This window comes from Dendrobates tinctorius, unplaced genomic scaffold (assembly GCF_039654945.1).
Source record: "Dendrobates tinctorius isolate UK_male_01 unplaced genomic scaffold, ASM3965494v1 ptg000060l, whole genome shotgun sequence".
NCBI lineage: Eukaryota > Metazoa > Chordata > Amphibia > Anura > Dendrobatidae > Dendrobates > Dendrobates tinctorius.
Genome location: NW_027361728.1, coordinates 11631453 through 11654194, shown reverse-complemented (window position 1 = coordinate 11654194; position 22742 = coordinate 11631453). Strand labels below are relative to the sequence as shown.

The window sequence follows — 22742 nt, the reverse complement described above, 5'->3', positions numbered from 1 at the left end:
AACTAAACATTCCCAAATCCTGCAACCTTTCCTCATAAGACAGGGTTTGCAGACCGGTCACCATTCTGGTCGCTCTTTTCTGAACTTGCTCCAGTTTGTTGATGTCTTTTTTAAAATGTGGTGCCCAAAACTGGACACAATATTCCAGATGAGGTCTGACCAAAGAGGAGTAGAGGGAAATAATGACTTCACGTGTTCTAGACTGTATGCTTCTGTTAATACATCCTAGAATTGCATTTGCCTTTTTTGCTGCTGCATCACACTGTTGACTCATATTCAGTCTGTGATCTATTAGTATACCCAAGTCTTTTTCACATGTGCTGTCACTTAGCCCTATTCCTCCCATTCTATATATGCTTTTTCCATTTTTATTGCCCAGATGTAGTACTTTGCATTTCTCCCTGTTAAAAACCATTCTGTTTGTTGCTGCCCACTTCTCCAGTTTATTTAAATCTTTTTGAATCCTCTCTCTCTTCTCTAGTATTAGCTATCCCTCCTAGCTTTGTGTCATCAGCAAATTTAATCAGTTTACCCTCAATGCCTTCATCTAAATCGTTGATAAAGATGTTGAACAATACAGGGCCCAGGACAGAGCCCTGTGGTACCCCACTTGAGACATTCTTCCAACTGGATGTGCAGCCATTTACGACCACTCTTTGGGTCCGATCACTAAGCCAGTTATGAATCCACCTAACAGTTGCCTTGTCCATTCCATACTTAATCATTTTTTCAATAAGGATTGTATGAGAGACTTTGTCAAATGCTTTGCTGAAGTCAAGATATACTATATCTACAGCATTTCCTTGATCCACCCAATCAGTGATACCGTCATAGAAGGAAATTAAGTTAGTCTGACATGACTTATTAGTTACAAACCCATGCTGACTCTGTTTAATCACTTCATTCTTATCCAGGTATTGACATACATGTTGTTTAATAATTTGTTCAAAGATCTTTCCTGGTATAGAAGTCAGACTCACCGGCCTATAGTTACCTGGGTCCACCTTCTTCCCCTTTTTGAAGATAGGAACAACATTTGCTCTTCTCCAGTCTTCTGGCACTTCTCCTGTTCTCCAAGAATTTTCAAAGATTATAGAGAGGGGTTCAAAAATTTCTTCTGCTATCTCCTTCAGTACTCTGGGGTGTAATTCATCTGGACCTGGAGACTTGAATTCATTTAGGCTAGCTAAGTGTTTCCTCACTATCTTTCTGTTTATAGATATCCTGGATTCTTCTATTCCCTTAATAGGACAGTGAATAACAGTTGATGTTACATTTCCTTTCTGAGAGAAAACAGATGCAAAATAGGAATTTAAAAGTTCAGCCTTCTCAACATCCTGTCTTACCATTTCATCATTTTCATCCTGTAAAAATCCTATAGCATCTTTGACTTTTCTTTTACTTTTGACATATCCCCAAAATCCTTTATTATTGCTTTTGACATCTCTTGCAAGCCTCAATTCATTTTCAGCTTTAGCTAATCTGATTTGTGCCCTGCAGGTTCTGCAGACAGCATTATATTCTTCTTTAGATATGCCTCCCTCTTTCCATTTTATAAACATTTTTTTCTTCCTTTTTAGCATGTGCTTAAGTTCTGTGTTCATCCATCCTGGTTTCCTTAACTGCTTCCTATTCTTCCCTCTTTTCGGAATTGTTAACAACTGTGCTTTGAGAATTTCATTTTTCAAGATTTCCCATCCTTCCTGGACATTTTTGTCTTTAAGGATATCCAGCCATTGGATCCCTCCAATTCTCTTTCTGAATCCCTTAAAATCTGCCTTTCTGAAATCTAACCTTGACGTCTGAGTCTTCACAGGTCTTCCGCCTCTAGTTATCCAAAATTCTAAAATAGCATGGTCGCTACCTCCTAGGGTCCCAGCCACTTTTACCTCCTCAACCATTTCCTCCCTGTTTATAAGGATTAGATCCAAGGTAGCAGTTCCCCTTGTTTTCTCCCTTACCTTTTGGAAGATAAAGTTGTCAGCAAGAGAGGATAAGAATTTCCTTGACCTGTTAGTTTTGCCTGAGAGAGATTCCCAACAAATGTCTGGATAGTTGAAATCTCCCATGACAACTATGTCATATTTTTTGGAGAACTTGGCCATTTGATGCATAAAGAGTTCATCCATAGCTTCAGCTTGCACAGGCTGCCTGTAGTAAATGCCTACAATGGTGTCCTTTCCATTGTTCTGTCCTTGTATTCTTACCCAAACAGTTTCCACAGAACTCCCAGTCTCTGAAGCTTCAATCTCTGTGCAGATATACGCGTTTCTAACATACAATGCGACACCTCCTCCTCGTTTATCAAGTCTGTTTCTTGCAAATAAGTTGTATCCTTCTAGTCTTGTATTCCAATCATGTGTATTGTCCCACCAAGTTTCAGTGATTCCAATGACATCATATTTCTTTTCCTGTGTTAGTAGTTCCAATTCTCCTTGTTTGTTGCCCATGCTTTGTGCATTAGTATAGAAACATTTTAGTTTGTGATTGGTTTCTCTTTCTCCAATATTTTTATTAATTAGATTCTTTCGTCTTTGTTCTTCCTTTCCACTTCTAATAGCAGAGTTCTCAATAGCATTTGTCAGGTGTATGGCTTTTTCTGGTCTTTTGCTTCCCTTCCCATGTTGTTCTAGTTTAAAGCTCTCCTTACAAGTGTAGCAAGGCGACTTCCAAATACATGCTTACCAGTCTTCGTAAGGTGCACCCCATCTCTAGCAAGTAGTCCATCGTATAAGTAGTTCACTCCGTGATCCAGAAATCCAAATCGTTGCTGACGGCACCATCGACGTAGCCAGTTGTTCACCTGCAGAATCTTATTCCACCTCCTTGTTCCATGGCCATCCACTGGGAGGATGGAAGAGAAGACCACCTGCGCTCCCAGTTCTTTCACTTTCTTACCTAAGTCTTCAAAGTCTCTGCAGATGGTTTCCAGGTCGTTTCTTGCAGTGTCATTTGTCCCCACATGTAGTAGCAGGAATGGGTAGTCATCTGTAGGTCTGAAGAGTCCTGATATCCTGTCAGACACATCTTTAATTTTTGCACCTGGAAGACAACACATTTCTCTTGAAGTTATATCCGGTCTGCAGATAGCGGCCTCAGTTCCTCTCAACAGGGAATCCCCCATGACCACCACTCTCCGTTTCTTCTTCACAACATTTTTCTTTCTCCATCCAGGAGGACTCTGAAGGCGTACAAGGTTGCTGCTTGTTGGCAAAGTCTTATCCTGATGTATTTCTTCATTGTTTTCCTGCGTGAGAGCCTGGTACTGGTTTCTGAGCAGTATGGGTGCTGACTGCCTCCTGATCCTCCTGCTTCTCTGGGTCACATGTCTCCATTCCTCTGTTTCTTCAGGTGCACTTCGAATTTCTTCTCTTTCTGTAACATGAAGAGATAATTCTGCTCTGTCCAAGAACTCTTCACCTTCCTTAATGATCTTCAACGTAGCTAACCTCTCTTCGAGATTTTGCAACTTTTCCTCCAACAGGGACACAAGCTTGCATTTGTGCATTTGTTGCATCAGTTCAAATCCGCCAAAAAGTTAGAAAAGCGGATCGGTTCTTAACTGATGTGAACGGATGGCACAGGATCCGTTTTCAGACGGATCCCGAAAATGAAGTTTAAAGGAAACGCTGGCTGGGAAGGAGAGAGAGAGAGAGACAGACAGCGAGAGAGACAGCAACGGACAGCAACATCACGGCGGATCCTCACAAGAACGGATGCAACGGACAGCAATCCGTCAGGATCCGCCACTAATGAAATTCAATGGGGAAAAAAACGGATCCTCAAAAGAAAATTTCGGATCCGTTTTTTCCAAAACCTGGCGGATTGTGACTGATTGTAAAAAACGGAAGTGTGAAAGAGGCCTTAGATTAAATTCACAGTGAAATGTTTATCCTCGGTAGAACAGTATGAAACATTCACACAGAACATGAGGCTAAATATTTTCAATGCAGTGCCTATATGCAACTGTATATGTCTGCCAACGTGTGTCCTAAGAGCTTTTCTGCGTTGGCACAGTGGAATATTGTCATATCCAGACCATGTGCCAAAAGGACAACCGCCTGGCACTGCCTCCCATTTGTTGCTTACCAGGCACAGATCTCTATGTTTTGAATCTCTAATGTCTCATGTTAGAAGGATGGGGCACATGGAACTTTAATTTTTCTGAGAACAAAAAAAAAAAGATCCTCTTGTGTAAGGGAGAATCTTGTGAGATAGCTGGTTGCCAAATAGCATAATGGTGGGGCAAGGTTGAGGCAGCTGCAGCTCCCATAGAGTGGCCCTAAATTGACAGGTTTATGAATACTCTGAGAACTGTTTATTCCCAGGAGAGCAGCACACTTAATGCTTCTTTATACTCATTGTCACCTATGTCACTGCATTACTACACATGCAGGTCCCAGGGGCGAGATGTTAATGCTCTATTTTCCATCATGATCTTACCTTTCTATACATAGGAGATATGGTATATCCAAGTTTGACCACCTGGCTATTAATTCTTGGCTGATCAGCAGGCGGCACATTGATGTAAGTAAATGCATTATGTTCTACACTTTGTCATGACGCTGAAAATATGACTCCAAGAACTATAGGACCTACACCGGTCACATAAAAAACAATATTCATAACTGGAATCTGACTGCAAAGAGTCTGCTTGTAGTGCTTGTGAACATAGGAAGAGTTATCCCCCCCAGGGTCTTGTATACACTGAGTCGTCTGGACTTTGTGTCTTCTTTCCAGCAGAGAACCCACCTTAATTACCTGTTCACAGCAGGAGGTCATAAAGCAACTGGGGACAGATGTTTAGGCTGCCAGTTCTTGTTCCCTTTTCATGTTATGGTGATGCCATGCTTCAATCTTCAATATGAGGGTGACGTCTTCTCCCAAGAAACAATTTTGATATTGGTTTATTTTACATCTATGAAATATGTTATATATCTTGTCAGAGAAATTTGCTTCTTTCTTGGTTGAGACTGAGCATTCATTCTCAAATTTCTAAATTCACAAGTAAAACTGTATTCAGTGAAGACAGATTGTTACATTAGTGAGATAGGGGATGGCTGTTGTTGCTGATAAGATTCTATGCAGAGGGATGAAGGAAAGGGGAGGAGCTCTGCCTCTAGCTCCTCCCTCCCCTCTACATAGACTCTCATCAGTAGCCGCTCTCATCTCCTACACAGGTGGTCAAAATTGTTGGTACCCCTCTTTTAATTACAGAAAAACCCACAATGGTGACAGAAATAACTTGAATCTGACAAAAGTAGTAATAAATCAAAAATCTATGAAAATGAGCAAGTTCATGCACTGCATTTTGATTTCGGGCTGTCTGACTGTGCCTTAAATCTGAATAATTGGTTTATTAGCAGCTGTAGATTTTTTTTTAAAGTAATAAAACATAATAAACTTTATAAATCGGATATTGTCCTAATCATACCGGCCGGCAGAATAAACCAAGCGCTTATGCAGTTACTGATCTGGAGGGCAGCCATCTTGTATGTATGGCCAGCTTTAGGTTCCTCTTTAGTATACAGTATGTTGCGAATATCCCGATGCGTTGTTATATGGCCTTGCTGATGTGATTGTGATGTGATCGTCAATCCTGGTGAAATGCATTTTGCTGGCCTTTATTGGGATACTCGCATGTGACGGTGGCGAAAACCCCAAGTATGAGCAGAGCTATCAATGCCAGGATCCATAAATTGTAAGCTGCAGACTTGTCTCAGTGGTGACCGAGCGCAGGTAAATAGTGTTTATGACAGGGAAGGGCAGAGGTGTGGCCAGGATGCACAGGTGGAGCAGAACCTAGTGCCTCACCTGTCTAGCCTGGAAGCAGCCACAGATCAGCATGAGACATAGGAGGATGCACTGCGCTCCTGCATGTTCATTGCCCCCCAACAAGGTCTGACTGCGGAGGACATGGACAGGGTGGGAAACATCACCGTGCAGGAGGGTCGTGATCCCGGACTTTGGAACCTGGACTACCTGATCGCCTGCTTCGCTGAGGACAGGATCTGTGTGTCTTTTGGGCTCTGGCTGCTTTCCTGCTTGTTCTGGTTCACCTCCTTCTCCCTGTAATGTCACCTGTTCCTTACTTGTTTAGTTTGGCTGCTTCTCTTGCAGGAAATGCTCACATGATCAGCTCTGTCTGGGTAGTGGCAGGGAAGGGGTTACATTTCTTGGATAGTGTTGATTGAAGTCACTCTTGCCCACGTACTTGAGCAAACATTTCTGTGTAGCAAGGTTTGTGCTGTGTGTGTATATATTATATTTTACAATACTTGCGTGTCACAGCGACACAAGTTTGATCTGAACGCGTTTTCGTTCAATGCTGCAGAATTTGGCTGCATGGATAATGGATATTGTAGCTGTGGTGCAGAGGCAGACACTTCGGTTTCCGCTGTATAGCGGCGTGCAACAATAAGAGTTGTTGAGCTGAAATGCAGCAGTAATATCTGCTATGTATGGACCCAGCCTGTACGTGATCATGCTTCCTTTCATATCTGTAAAAGTATCAACTATTCCAAATATTGTCCATAACTGGTCCTTGGGCTGTCGCTGTATGTACACGCCATCAGTGACTACTTAGCCACTGTTAGTGCGGCGTTGTTACCCATGGCATCCAATCCGTGTCCCCCCTGTAAGTTTTCTAAGGCTACTTTCACACTTGCGTTTTTTTGCATAGTGCAAACGCGCATAAAAAACGCATCATGTGTTTTTATACGGTTTCTTGGTATTTGCGCATGGTTTTTGCAAAAAAAACACATGCTTTTTTTGTGCTGACGTGCGCATGAGCATGCGCACGTCAGCGCTCCCATAGACTTTAATGTGTTTTTGGGTGAATTTCGTGCGCATTGTGTGCACATGCGTTTTTTTGAGACAGGTCGGACGCACAAAAAATGCAACAGGATGCATTTTGTGCACCCGGGCGCACGCTACAAAAAAACGCATGCGCGTACAAACGCTTGACTATGCGCTCCGATGTTAAGTATAGGAAAAAAAACGCATGTGCATTTATGCGCAAAAAAAGCAAGTGTGAAACCAGCCTAAGACTGATTAGAAAATGAAGGATCTACGCGTTGCTTATGTCACCATCGATATTAGACCTGTAGTTTATCAACAATATGTGAGATCTACTCTGTCACTGTGACTTCATAATATTTAATTGGGAAGCTGAGAGCAGGTTGTGCCCTACACTCGCTGCAACCATGGAAGCAGCTCCTGCCATCTCTGTGAAGAGCAGACAGGATTTCTGGTTTTATTGCACTTTGCACACTCGGTATATAGCGCTGATGAGAACTCTTGAAATCTTAAAGCACCACTCCAGGGCTTATTTTTTTATTTCAGTTCTGAAGTGGTGTCACTAATGCGTGTTTCCTGCCCCTGGCATTATACTTACCAGCAGATATCTTCATCTATTCTCTGCACCACTCCGGTCCCACTTTGGCATCTTGTGACCGCCGCTGCTGACTGATTGGAAGTCAGAGGTAAAGATCACAAGCCCTTAGTGTAAGTCTATGAGAGCCTTGTTCTTGCTTTCATTGACTTAAAAGGGTATCCCATCTCCAAGATCCTATCCCAAAATGTAGTAGGTGCAATAATAATATTAGCAAATACTTCCAATTAGAAATGTAGTATAGTTCTTCTGATTCACTATGTCTCTTTCCTCATGTGCAGGCATTGCAGGACCTTAGGTATCCATGGCTGCATCCACTGATATAGTGACAGCTGTTTGCTAGTGGTCATAACCATGGATACCTAAGGTCCTGCAATGCCTACACATGAGGAAAGAGACATAGCCAATCAAAAAAATCTATACTACATTTCTAATTGGAGGTATTTGCTATTATTATTCTTATTGCACCTACTACATTGTGGGATAGGATCTTGGAGATGGGAATATCCCTTTAAGCCTCCTTCATACGTCCGTGTTTCTAGTACATATAGTTTCTACAGATACCCTAATGGGTACTGGTGCTAAGTGCACACGTTGCGGATTTGGCAAAATCCGCAGGTCAAAAGACCTGTGGTTTATCTGCGGATTAGCCTGCGGTTTGTCACCTGTACAATGGAGCAGGTGTAAAACCGCTGCAGATTCTGCACAAAGAAGTGACATGCTGCGGATCTGAGACTGCAGCATGTGCACAGCGTTTTTTTGTTTTTCATTGATTTTAATGGTACTGTACAACGCAGCAGAGAATGCTGCTGATCCGCAGGGCCAAAACCGCTGCGGATCCGCAGCATGTGCACACACCCTTATAATCTATGCTGCTGTGCGCATGTCTGTGTTTTGTTTTGTTTTTTACATAGACTGTGTCTTCATAAAAAACGTACAGACATGTCCTTTTTTTTTTTTTTTTGGCAGCACACATGACAAGTGTCAATACAAGTCTATGGGTCTGTGAAAAACACGTACAGCACACGGATGGCATTCACATGCTGTCTGTGTTTCACGTTGCCAAGTTATAGAAGAAGCTTTGTAATATATTTCTTTATCCATCTGTGAAAAACAGTGATGACACACTGATGGTAAAAACGGCCACAAGGATGGAAACCGCTGATGACACCAATACTAGTTTTTCACGTATGTGTTTAAACACGGATGTGTGAATGAGGCCTTACCGTGAGAAGTGACCTCTGACTCGCCCCTGCAGAAGACGACCGGAGCGGCGCCAATAACAGGAGGCCGAGCTGGTATGTCTGACACTGGGGGCAGGGAACTTTATTTTACCGTTTGGTATCGTGAGTGGGGTTTGATCATGAAAATTCATGATTCATATGTGTCATTTTGAAGAATTTGGTACAATAATGAAGAAATGCCATAAGACAAAAATGACTAAAAGCCTATGGCATTTTTGAAATGGTGCCAGTTAATTAGGTCATACATTGGCTTAGTGGATTTTTCAGGAGAAAATGGACGTCTGTGATGCAAGGACCATGCTTGGATTGCAATACCAGTCCTGACCAGCAGGTCTCCAGATCCAAGGTGACTGACTGCCTTTTAGGCATATATGGCTGATTATTGTGCTCAAATAGCAATTGGTGTATCATAGATGTGTGAAGATAGGCTAAAGCTAGATGGCACAGTCAAGGCGGTGAATAAAAAAACGGTGCATGTTCATGTATGCAAATATTGTATGTTGTCAACTGTAAGCATTTTTTTTTTTTTTCTACACATGCACTGTCTGACCTTACCCCAATGTTATGAGGCTATGATTCATCAAGGTGAAAGGTAGCATAAAATGCTCTAAAAAGTCTCAAGATTTCTGTGCAACGTGGAGTTGCTTTCAAATGTTGCTACTTTTGGTGTTTTCACACCAGTTTCAGCAAGATCTGCCAAAATGGGCAGAACAGTAATGGGAAGGGGCATAGTGACTCCTGTTTGTCTAATTCATGACCAACTGTGATCAGATTCTTAATGAATATGCCCCTTTATCAATATTTGCTGAACGTGGGGCCATCATCTTTTTGCTGAGTTTTTGGCGCTAAAATTGCATGTCTTTGATAAAGAATTAGAGTTTCTGCTTAAATTTAAAAAAAAATAAAAAAATCTCAGTGTGAAAGATACATTAAGGGTTAAAGACCAGAGATGCCAGACAGGTTAAAAAATGGACTTCACTAGTAACCCCGTTATGCAATCTGCTCTGTAGGGGCAGATGGGCCATTGGTGGATCCTGTGCAGCCACAAAAAAGTAAGGGGGCCTACTTCCACCTCCAGTTTCTGTCACGGACTCATAAAGGGTTGCATTATGATGAACTATTGAACTGTGAAGGGCCCATATACTGTTTTTCCACAGGGACCCTTTGGTGTGTGTGGGTCGCCCTCCCAGGGCCGTGGGGTACTCAGTACCAGGCCGGTATCAGTGGGATGTGTCACAGCAGCAGTGACCCGGACCGTGGCCCTGGGCGCCTAAGTAATAGGAAGATGTGAATGGTGGGATGTAGTTAGATGAATAGTTTGTGACGCCACCTGTGGTGTGCGGCAAGGGAGGTGTTAAGCAGACGCTGCAGACAGATCCTCCGGGACAGATGGTGTGGTGCAGCAATGATGTTATAGCCCTCCACAGGCAGGGCTGTTGTCCCAGGGCAGGATAGGTGAAGAGACCCTTAGATGGTGTACTGTTTGGCGCAGGGGATGTAGCAGTACCAGGCGGACGGACGCAGGAAGGAATGGAAGAAACCAGGGCATGTAGTTCCAAAGCTTTACTCAGTCTGTAGTGCCCGCTTCTTGCTGTGTCCTCCGGGTCAGGGACCCAGTCAACCTCCAGGCAAGATGGAAAGCTCCCCTCCACACTCCGCCAACTTATGTGCCTTTCCTGAACGTCTCCTCTATAGCGCCTTTAAGTATGAAGATCTCCAGTACCGTGGTACGCTGGAGTTCCCCCTGACAGATGTTCCCAAGAACTCTACTTGTACGGCAGACAGCTGTAGCCTGCTTCGGGGACTCTCTACTCCTGAGTCCCGGCTCTCTATCCGTGTTGCTGTTGTGCCCCCAAGTCTTAGATGGGAGTAGTGCATTTACAGCCCACTACTCCACCGGTGTCTGCTGCAGAACCATTAGTGTCCATACAACCTCGGGGACCGGGCCCCGGCCTCGCGCTTAGAACTTCTAGGCAGGGTTCTTCCTCTAACCCACGTCCTCTGTGTTCCCTTTCACTCCTACGTTCCGTACTTGTCTTTCCCTCCTATGGAAGCTCAGGCTTCAGTTCAATGTCTTTCTCCTTCTTTCCTTTCCCGTGCCAGCTGGCTCAGATCACTGAGACAGCTGCAGCACTCCTTCCTCCATCCCTCTTCCAGGGATCTCCTTTCCTCACTCCTCTCTGAGTGACTTCCTCCCTCAGACTGACCTGTAATCCTAAACCATCCCACTCATTTATGTATTCTAAACCCACCTCCCAGCACGTCTAGTGTTCCAAGCAGGGAACCACCAAAGGCGCTCTGCCTCTCTCTAAGCAAGGAGCCGCAATGTGGTTTTGCTGAACTACTTTATTGTGTGGGGTGCTAGTGTTGGATCGTGGTCAGGAGCCTCCAACTTACCTGGATGGTGGGGCATCAGACCTTAGGAGAAGGTGCAGTACCTGTGTGGCGACTGAGCCTCAGGGGTGCCACATGTGTGTCTACCACTCCTGAGAATATTCCTTTAGTTGCCGCTTGGTATAATTTGGATTTCACATATCCAAAGTTCTATAATGGACTGATTATGTATCATGACTCCATACTATAATGCTTGCTCAGGTCACGTGAATAAGCATGTTATTTGTGTGTTATGGCTGGAGATAATTGGCCACCTAAGCACTGCCATTCCTGACTGGAGCAATAAGTTCTGGGACCATGGGGAAGAATAGTGGGGGATATTACATCCTGGTGCCCTCCTTTTCCCAGGTAAGCGACACACGTACCCAGACATCCCCACTTAATGCCATTACTCCATAATCTAGTTCTTTTTTTAAAGTAATTTCTGCTAAAGTAGCTCTTCAATGGGATCATACCACACCACCTAGCCTTTGCTGCTCATGCAAATCAATGAGCCTTAGGTGCCTGTGGACCTCTTTGACACAAACTATCCACTGATACCATCTAGCCATCATAATTTGACCCTAACCAAAGTCACTCAGATCCTTACATTTGCCACTTTTTTATGCCTCCAGATCATCAAGACTTGACTGCTTCATTATTGCCTAATATATCCTTCCCCTTGAGACAGATCCTATTATCACAACGTAGTCAGTTATTCACCCCAACTATGAATGATTTTAGTATTGTGGTGGATCAGCGTGTGTATGTACATTATGTACGTGTAATGTCGCTTGTTTGTTTCTGAACTGTTTACTTGGGTGTCTCCTGTTTTACCAGTTCTCTGCCAGCTGCTATTCTTTACTAGAACTTTAGAATTGGTGCAAAATGATTTGTGGAACCCAGACCAGCGGCCAGGTCAGTCATCTATGGCCGCTGGACAGGAGCCCGGAGAACCGTCTCCTACCTCCCAACATTGTCAACTCTTGTGATTAGTCGGCTTGGCATGACGTCACACGTGCATCATACTGCAACAATTGTTTTGTGGCTGCCCACTAATTGAAAGAGCCCTGGATTTTGGCAGGTAGGAGGCAGTCTTAAGTGCTCCCGTCCAACCTCCAGTGATTACTGATCTGGCCGCTGGACTGGGTCATGAGAATTGATTTGCACCAAATTGACTAGATTTATATCACTAGTTGTACATACTGTGTTTTAGTTCTCATACACAGAAAACTGGGAAGAGATGATAATTCCAGGGTGAGATCCACTCCATAAATGAGGAATCCTCTGGTATTTACATTTCCTAATGGGGCATATACAGGTTGCCCTGTGTCAGCGTAATAGGTCACCTGTAGGGCTCCACCACTGCGAATAGAGATCTTCTATAAAAGCCTAACCATGGGTCCTGTGACCCCTAAGAAAGTATTTATTATGTCATAGGCCTGTTCTGCAAATCTTTTATTGCAAATTAACTGGTACCATACAAAATCCTAGTTTTCTGGAATTATGAGAACCTGTCCGTGTTCACTTTGTCATATTTGACAGCAAAAATATTCCTAAATGCAAAATTATTTTTTCCCATCAAATCAATGGACACATTCATGACTCTGGAAAGACTTTATTATAAGGTATTCTAAAATATTTTTTTTTTTTTACATCATTTAGACATTTCTACTTGAGGTGTAAGCGAAAGTCAAGCTATGAAGAATCAGTGTTCTGGAACATATATGGGTTTTTCGGTTCTATGTGTAATACAATTGGTGCCTTATTGTCAAAACAGCTTACTATTCAGGTATGTATGATGGGTATGGGTAATCATTTTATTGTGTGCAAATAGAGAAAAGGACCAGCACATCTAAGCTAGTGTGAACAGGTGCCAACCAAAAAAGCATATACCGTAAGTAAAAAACAATAGGTTGCACCATAACTTACCAAGAATGATTACTCTAGAATATGGAAACTGCATTACTGCCATAGAAAAAATGGGAAAAAAAGCGCTCTATAATGTATATCTGAAATATTCATCTGTTAGTAATGGGGGGGTCTAATTGACGCATCTTCATTACTAACCTTGGGGCTTGATGTCACAAAGGTGACATCAACACCCCAACTATCACCCCATATGCTACCGCTACAGGGCAGTGGGATGAGTAAGGCTATGTGCCAGAATTGGCACATCTTACAGATGTGCCTTTTCTGGGGCGGCTGAGAACTGGTGTTTGTAGCCAGGGGTGGGCCACTATCCATGGCCTCTTCCCAAGCTATAAATATCAGCTCTCAGCTGTCTGCATAGCTATTGCTGGCTATTAACTATAGGGGGACCCCACGCCATTTTTCTACATGAAATAATGATTTATTAATTAAATACATGTCCAGAATTTTGCACAACAAACACTATACTAATTGTATTTCTCACTGACATGTATGTATGTGTGTGTGTATATATATATATAATATATATGTGTGTGTATTCAGCGTGTACATATCTATTGTTTTGTGAGCTGTCAGTGTGATTTTACAATAGCCGAACATGAATTGCTGGCTTTTCAAACAAACGTCGGACAACACTCGCATGGTGTGAGTGCTGTGCAATTTTTGATTTTTCTTGCACTCATAGGCTTGCATCTGCCAGTCTCGGCCAATATACGCAGCAAATAGCAGCATGCTGCGATTTCACTTGCACGTATAATACGTCTGAGAAAAAAACGGTGATGGGAGCTGCCCCATAGACTAACAGCGGTCCGAGTGCTATGCGACTTTTTTTTTTTCTTTCTCGCATAGCACTCGTCCGTATTCCTCTCTAGTGTGACTCCAGCCTAATTGTAATATTTGCCAGCATTAAAGGTATTTCTCAGGTAATAACATTGATGATGGCCTAGGCAAGACCATGGATATGTGATAGATGGGTGTCCTACCCATGTGACCTCCCCACCCCCAGCCTCCATCTGAGTAAAAGCCATTTCTATGCATTGTAAATATTTTCAAGGAAGAATTTTAACTTTTTTTAGATTTTTTTCACATTAAAACTGTATGTTATCATGTGTTTTTATTTTTGTTAACAGATCATCACTGGAGCTTATATGGCATTATCAGATGTTATAGACTTTGTGTTGACATTATACCCGGCATGTAACTCCAGATTCAGAGTGAGAATGAGTGAGTAATATATCATTGCTACCTAATAAGTGTGGGGTTATGTATGAAATTTCACAGGATTCATCCAAGTAGAAGTATAGCCCCATGGGCACATTTTGCAGATTTCTGCACAAAAAGTCTTTTGATTCTTAAGGCTGAGAGGTTGGATTCTTACAGATATCATCTGACCATTCTAGACATTGGGGTATATTTTCTAATACTCATGCACTACTGCTCATTTTCTGTCTAGCATTTGTGTCTTCGTATGTACAATATATGGACGAAAGTATTCGGACACATATCGTAACCACTGAATTCAGGTTTTTCATTAAGCCCTGTTACCACAGATGTATAGCATCGAGCAGCAGTCTGCCTTTACTAACATTTCTGAAAGAATGGGTAGTTCACTGAAATTTAGCATGATAGCGCCTCCTGATGAAGTATTGAAAGGAAACGTGTGTTGGGGTGGTGGGGACGCTTTCTTCAAATATACACCTAAGTAAAGCCTCCGTCACACATAGCGAGATCGCTGCTGAGTCACAAGTTTTGTGACGCAACAGGGATCTCACCAGCGAGATCGCTGTGTGTGACACTGACCAGAGACCGGCCCCCCTGCCGGGTATCACTGATCGTCCTGGAATGGCCAGGACATTTTTTTTATTGCTGGTCTCCCGCTGGCCAGCACGCATCGCTGCATGTGACAGGCGGGAGACCAACAATCAGCGCGCTGGTAACTAAGGTAAACATCGGGTTTCTAAGTGGCGCGCAGCACTTAGAAACCCGATGTGTACCTTAGTTACCAGCGCGCTGGTGCAGGGAGCTGGTAACCAAGGTACACATCAGGTTTCTAAGTGCCACGCGCTGCTTAGAAACGCGATGTGTACCTAGGTTACCAGCTCCCTGCATCAGTGCGCTGGTAACTAAGGTACACAGTGGGTAACTAAGCGACGTGCGTCACTTGTTACCCTCCTGTCGCTGGTGCTGATCGCTGGTGAAGCTGCCTGTTTGGCAGCTCACCAGCGATCATATAGCGACACCCCAGCGATCCTGACAAGGTAATATCGTTGTCGGGATCGCTGGTGCGTCGCTATGTGTGACGGGGCCCTAACTGTCGCCATCTTGCTGCTTTGATGTTTCAAAATATGAATTTGTGATTAACTATTTATTGGTATGTGGGGAATTTGTACCCCTTATACTGTTATGTTCATCTGGATACAGTGAACTTGATAAGATGCAGGACACTGTGTAATTAGATGTATTTATTGGCGTCCCCATTCTTTTGTAGTAATCCAGTAGTACTGCTTTATGTGATTAATTTTAATATTTATTGAAGTTAATAGAATGATTTTAAGGGTTTATACTCTTCTGGTTATTTTTTTTAACCAATTTTCTTTGTGTGGATATGTTATATGAGTTAAATTACCCATTGACTTTGGTGGGCTTTTCAGGTATTTAATATGTCCTTTTTACCTTTAGATTGTTCGGATTTTTAATCTGTTGGTATAAAGTCGAAACAGTCCAGTTCTCTGGTTAACACGTCTCTGTATACAGCACCATGTTTTTTCTTATGTGAGGGAGTAACAGAATATTTAATTGTAACTTAAGTTTTTGCTGCTTGGTACAACTGGGTTGAGCTGTGCATAATTAGAACATCATTGTAAAAGATTTATATTTTCCCTTTATGCAGGAAACTCCAGAAGAAAACACAAGCCTGTATTTTCTGCTCTGTCAATCTCTTTACTTATAAGTTTAGGGTACTGTTATTCCTTAGTAGAAAATGACCTTCCTTCTTATGATTTATCTCACACTCCTCGTAGAAGGTTACTCGGGACAATGCTGCAGGTAATTGTCTACATTAAGAATGCTAATCTTCAAACTTTACTATAAGAATGGATCCTTCCGTGGAACCCAAAGTGTAGGACATCCATTGTTCTATCATCAAGACGTACAGGGAGACATTTTTGAAGGGCTTTGCATCACAGTCGTGGTGGTAAAAAAAAATTGCACTTCTTTTTTTCCTTGGTTTTTTTTTGCCACTTTACTGAGATACGGCATGGAATGTAATAGGAGAGGGTGTCTAATTTTATTATAATTAACAACAAAAATTATATTGGGAATTATGCCTGCTACCAATTTCAGTTTGTGGGGCTCAAGCTATCTGAGATCCACATAAAATATGAACGTATTGGAAAGTCTCAAATACATTACCTAAAAACCAGAACTTATGAAGATGAATCTCATCCTACTGTAGTGTAAAGAGACTTTTATTATAGCTCTATTAAAGGGTTTATCCAGGACTAATTCAGTTTTACTACGGGCCCAAGAAATATTATTAACTACCTCACTGTTGTGCCCAGCACCGATCTTTGCAGGTTGTAGAGATCTGTACTCACTCGACTACGGTTGAGGTAGGCACGGGAAGTGGTATTGTTGAAATGTCCCAGCAAGTTTATTAAAACTGCATAAACTGCTCTGCATAGGAAAACAAATGACAGCCTTTTCCTGCACAAAGTGAAAAAACAAACAGAAAAACAATCCATATAGTACTACGGGCCCACCCGCTTAGGTCAGTGTCTTTAGCAACACACACGGGAGGTTCTCCACACCTCCAGCCACAGACACTGAATGAGACACTTGACCTCCATTTTATTAGCCAAACCACGCCCCTGGGGTTGGGATATGTGAGCAGTCATTTCCACCCATCTTATGACCACTTGTAAAACCTGGCCCTGAAATGGCCCAAATAACTCTCAGCACTATACGTGCTGGAGCATACTTTCGAGCTCGCATCACCACAGCTAATAGCCGCGATGACGCATATCTCCCCTCTAGGACTCGTCCGGCAGCCATCTTACATACCCTTCCCCTCTGCCCAAAGCCGGGGGGCTTGGCACCTTCTGCCAACAAACAGTGGACTCTCAAAAGAGCGTCAGCATTGCCTTGCAGTTTCCCTGGCCTATGCGCCACATGGAAGTGAAAAATCCTGAAGTGCTAGGAACCACCTGGTCACTCGGGTATTGTTCCCTTTTTTTCTCCATCATCCACTTCACTGGGGATTGGTCTGACACCTTCCCAAGAGGTAGTACCTTAGAGAGTCAAACACCCACTTGATTGCTAAATATTCCTTCTCCACTATGGAGTAATTTTTCTTGCAGGTAGACAACTTCTGTCTCAGATACATTATGGGGTGTTCTTCCCCGTTCACCTCTTGAGATAAGACAACACCCAGCCCGACATCCGACCCATCTGTCTGTCACACAAACTACTTGGAGAAGTCAGGTGCTACCAGCACCTGCTGTTTGCACAGGGCCAGCTTCAGTTCCTGAAAGGCTGTCTCACCTTCTGGAGACCACTTAGCCATAGCTGACTTCATCTCTTTAAGGAGATTTATCAGAGAGACGGCTACCATGGTGAAGCTCGGGATGAACTAGCGGTAATAAACCCACAATGAACAATAACGCCCTGACCTCATTCTTTGAAAGGGGTTGTGGCCAGCCCTGAATCGCTTCAACTTTATCTGAGGCTTTATTTCACCCCTGCTTACAACATAGCCCAAGTATCTCGCTTCCTCCATTCCCAAGGCACACTTTTTCGGGTTTATGAAAAACCCCGCCTTCCGTAGAGCATCAAATACCGCCTGGACCTTGCTCAGATGGCTACTCCAATCCTAGCTGAAGATTACAATATTGTCCAGGTAGGCCGCTACATACCTCTTGTGGGGAGCTAGAATCCGGTCCATGGCTCTTTGGAACGTTGCTGGAGCACCTTGTAACCCAAAGGGCATCCTTGTATATTGGAAGCATCCATCCGGTATTGAGAACGCTGTCTTGTCTTTGGAGCCCTAGGACATGGGGATTTGCCAATGCCCTTTTGTGAGGTCAAGGGTAGTAATGTACCGAGCCGACCCTAGCCTCTCAATTAATTCATCGACCTGGGACATCAGGTAGACATCTGTCTTCGAAACTTCGTTCAGCTTTCTATAGTCATTGTAAAATCACCATTCCCCATCTGGTTTCGGCACTAGGACTATTGGGCTGGACCAGCCACTCTTGGATTCCTCGATGACTCCCAGGCTCAGCATCCATTTCACCTCCTTGGAGATCACCTCTCGGCGTGCTTCAGGAATCCATTATGGCTTCAAGTTGATCTGGACATGAGGCTCTGTCAGGATGTTTTGCTTTATGACCTTTGTACAACCTGTAAGATCTGAGAACAGGTCTCTGTTGTGCTGTAGCAATTCTCAGCACTGCTGCTTCTGCGAGCGAGACAAGGTGTCTGCCACCTTAACATCCTCTGCACCGACATCGGACTTGGCCATCAGACAAGGAGGTCCACAGGTTCTCTGTCCTGCCACAGTTTGATCAGGTTCATGTGGTACACCTGGTAGGGCTTCCGCTTCCCTGGTTTGTGGACTTTGTAGTTGACTTCACCAACATTCTCCATCACCTCAGAGACCCTGCCACTTGGCAGGAATTCGGTCTCCACCGTGAGCACCAGCATGAGTGCTCGATACCCTGGGTTGAGCCCTGGCTGACCTATTATACACCCTGGACTGGGCTTCCTGAGCTTTGAGGAGATGCTTCTTCACAATGGGCATCACGTTGGCAATCCTGTCTTGCATCTGGTAACATACTCTACCACGCTTCTATAGGGGGTGGTTTCAGCCTCCCACAATTCCTTTGCCACATCCAGGAGCCCTCGAGGGGGTGTTGTCCATAGAGCAGTTCAAATGGGAAGAAGCCAGTGGAAGCTTGGGGAACGTCCCGGATGGAGAACAACAGGTAAGGAAGCAGACAGTCCCAGTCTTGGATGTCCTTCTCCACTGCTTTCTTCAGCATAGCCTTCAAGGTTTTGTTAAACCTCTCCACAAGCCCATCAGTCTGGGGATGGTGCACTGAGGTTCTGAACTGGGAAATTTGCAGGGTCTTGCACAACTCCCTCATGACCTTTGACATGAAGGGGATCCTTTGGCCCGTCAGTATCTCCTTCGTCAGCCCAGCTTGGGAGAAGATATGGATCAGCTCCTTATAGATACATTTAGTAGTGGCATTTCTTAAGGGTACCACCTCTGGGTACCGGGTAACATAATCCAGGACCTCCAGTACGTATTGATGTCCTCTTGCAGACTTTACCAGTGGTACCACCAGGTCCATCGCTATCGGCTCGAATGGGACCTTGATGATGGGCAAGGGTAAAAGAGGACTGAGGAAGTGAGCCACTGGGGAGGATAGCTGGCACGTGGTGCAGGAATGACAGTAGTTCAGGATTTCTCTGTAACACTCAGGCCTGTAGAATCTCTGCAGAATGCACTCCTGGGTGTTATCTGCCCCCAGGTAACCACCCAACACTTGGGAATGAGCCATGTATAACACCCTGTGTCTATAGAGCAGTTACTGGTGCCAGGGTCCTATCATCTCACCCCTTGGGTTGGCTATTCTTTAAAGTAGATCTCCAGTTACAGCAAAATGAGGGAACCGATTGTTGGCCCCCGGCTCCTGAAGCACACCATTTAATACTGTAACATTTTCAAATGCCAATTTAAGAGTTAGGTCCCTGAATTGGGCGGTTCCAAAGTTTCCCCCAGACACCTCCAGCTCAGGGAGATTGGCCTCAGTGGATGCTGCCTCATCCTCATCGCCAACAAGTACACAAAATGGAAACTTGTCATTCACAGTCTGTGACAAGATTTCTTTGGGAGCAACCTGGATGTTGTCTGGACAACCAGACGTCCTCACTTTTCCCCATAACTCCCAAGATAATACAAAGTCCCGCCCTATTATAATAGGGTGCAAAAGGTCCTTGACCACGTTGACCTCATGGGACTCTGTGCCACAGTTCATGTTGATGACCACTTGGGCCACAGGATAGTCCTTAGCGTCACCATGGATACAGTGGACAACCTCCCTCTTTCCAGGAATCAGCCGATGGGGAATGGTAGCCCTCATTAGGGTTATCAAACTTCCTGAGTCCAGAAGCCCAGTCACTTGCACCCCGTCTACTGTTACGGGATATGCTTGCAGCCCCTCTCCTGTTTGAGGGACAGCACTGCAGGCAGGGTATGCAAAATATGAGCAGCGCCGTCCTGTGCTGCAGTCCATTGGCTCAGTGGTCGTGGGACAATGGGTGGCTATGTGGCCTGGGGTATGACACCTCCAACAAATTATACTATGAGGGACCTTGAGCACTAACTCCGGTACTCTTGGCCGCCCTCCAGGTGTGGCACTAGCACCCCTCTTTTAGGTGTCAGCCCCACTTTTGGAACCACAGTATGGGGATGCCCCGACCCCTTGCTTCCCCACAGAACTCTCGACCGCTTAGTACCTCTCCACCAGGCTCAATAGGTCATCAGCATTATGGGGATCTCCCTGGGCGACCCAGGACTGCACCGGCCTCGGCAGGGAGTGCATTAACCTGTCCATAACAACCCTCCCACCATCTATGCTGGAAGGAAGATTCAGGTTGCCACCATTTTTGGACCAGGTGTAGGAGATCAAACATTTGGGACCAGGGTGGATTGTCACTGCAATAGGCCCAATGTTGCACGTGCCAATATCTAAGCTTTAGTGTCCTTCAACATCAGATAGTAATAGGCCTTCTGTGGTTCACCTGTTAAATATAGCACCAGAACCTCCGCCCACAGCTCCGGAGGCAATTTCTCCCGTTCCGCCACCCTCTCGAAAACAGTCAGGAACGTCTCAACGTCATCCCCCGGGGTCATCTTTTGCAACTCTCTTCTTACCATCTTCCTGGCATACGAATTGCCACCTGGAGTTGGGGAGGAGATCGCTGGCCTCCCACGAACCACCTCTGCGAGAAGTTCCATATGCCTCGTTAGCACCTCCTGCTGCTGCCGCTACTGCTACGCCAACAGCTTTTGTTTCTTGCTGCGCCATTTGCTGCTGTTGACTAGCAAGCTGTTGCTGTTGTTGAACCTGGACCAAATGCTTGACAAGCTCCTCTATGCTTCAGATTTCCCTCCTGCAGCCACTTTCACCCTGGACATGCGGTATCTGAGCTGCAGTCATGCTGCCTCTTAGGATTCGTGCTCGTGCTCCTAGCACCAATTATAGAGATCTGTACTCACTCGGTTGTGGTAGGCACAGGAAGCGGTATTGTTGAAATGTCCCAGCAAGTTTATTAAAACTGCTCTGGATAGGAAAACAAACAGCCTTTTCCAGCACAAAGTGAAAAAACAAACAGAAAAACAGTCCATATAGTACTGCGGGCCCACCCGCTCAGGTCAGTGTCTTTAGCAAGACATACTGGAGGTTCTCCACACCTCCAGCCATAGAAACTGAATGAGACATTTGGCCTCCATTTTATTAGCCAAACCACACCCTTGAGGTTGGAATATGTAAACGGTCATTCCCACCCATCTCTTATGACCGCTCGTAATATATACATGCTGGGGCATACTTACGAGCTCACATCACTGCAGCTAATAGCCGCAATGACACCTATCTCCCCTCAAGGTCTTGTCCGATGGCCATCTTACAAGGTACAGAGTGGTTATAGACCGCTCCTGCCAGTGGTTCAGCGTCTTCCACTGATGCCACATCGAAAGAGCAGCTGCTTCACTTCCGCTCTGCTCTGTTGATGTGGTGTTGCTGTTAATGTCATGCTCATTGTTTTCCTTTTCCCCAACTGTGAGGAGCCGGCTGTCAATCAGCATGTCATCGGCAGTTTTGCCCCATACATGTAGCAGCCTGAAAGAAGAAGAGCTGCTCTGTCAATGTGGAGCAGTTGGAGGAATCACTGGAGGAGCGGTCGGGGACTGTTCTGAGCCTGCGCTTCTGTTAGCAGCTAACTGGCCCATATTAAAAAAATAATAGTCTTGGACAAGCCTTTAAAGCTCAAAATTTTACACCATTATCACTTGTTCTGCTTCATTCTATTTTCCACAATACTAGAAAGATCTTGGTATAAAATGTATATTTGGACTTTTCAGCGCTAGAAATTGGGGGATTATAGGAATGGAAGGGCATCAACAGGGGTTGTGAATTTATATAAGCAGGTGAACATGACCTGCCTGCTAAAGGCAGCTGCTGTTACCACATGCTCAACACCTCTCTACATCTAACAATAACATGACAACTTGATGTCAATGCCTTATGTCATCGTGTTCTAGGAAAATACAGATGTTGTGGGCTTTACGCTTGGGATTGTTGCCGTTCTTGTATCCTGGACAGTAAAAGTGCCTGTCATCACAAGAGTGGTAAGTTCACCATCGAAAACGTCACCACCTCTGTAGATGCCAATTGCTGATAGGAAAAGGACTAGATCTGCACAAATATGTCCCTGGATGTTCTTGTTATGATGGTTATCCAGCATTGATTCCCTTTGTTTTGTGTGTAGGATGCAGATTACATACATCTTTTATAAAGTTTGTTTTGTGAACCTCCCTTTGTACAGAGCTTTGAATTCCCAGTATCAGTCCCGAAACGCCAGGAAATTATGAATTCGCTGGCAATAAGCTATCCAAATATACCACAAGAAAGCTGAATTGTTGTGCACATAATGTTCCGGACATCTTACATACCATACATTACATAGGGTATCTTCATCTCATCTTTTAGGGCAGGTTTAGTTGATATTCA

At 44.3% G+C, this 22742-nt stretch overlaps 1 protein-coding gene across 3 annotated transcripts in view; it reads left to right on the top strand.

Moving 5' to 3' along the window:
* Positions 1–5770: 5770 nt before the first annotated feature.
* TMEM44 (transmembrane protein 44) overlaps positions 5771–22742 on the top strand; it is a 56407-nt gene continuing 39435 nt past the window's right edge. For 2 of the 3 annotated variants that reach the window (XM_073578688.1, XM_073578689.1), the window contains exons 1-5: positions 5771–6071; positions 12676–12802; positions 14073–14166; positions 15833–15987; positions 22274–22360. In XM_073578688.1, the coding sequence (XP_073434789.1) occupies positions 5878–6071; positions 12676–12802; positions 14073–14166; positions 15833–15987; positions 22274–22360 (657 nt within the window). In that variant the 5' untranslated portion in view covers positions 5771–5877. Of the gene's footprint in view, positions 6072–8672; positions 8692–12675; positions 12803–14072; positions 14167–15832; positions 15988–22273; positions 22361–22742 lie in introns of those variants that run through there. The other variant, XM_073578690.1, reaches the window with a different exon arrangement.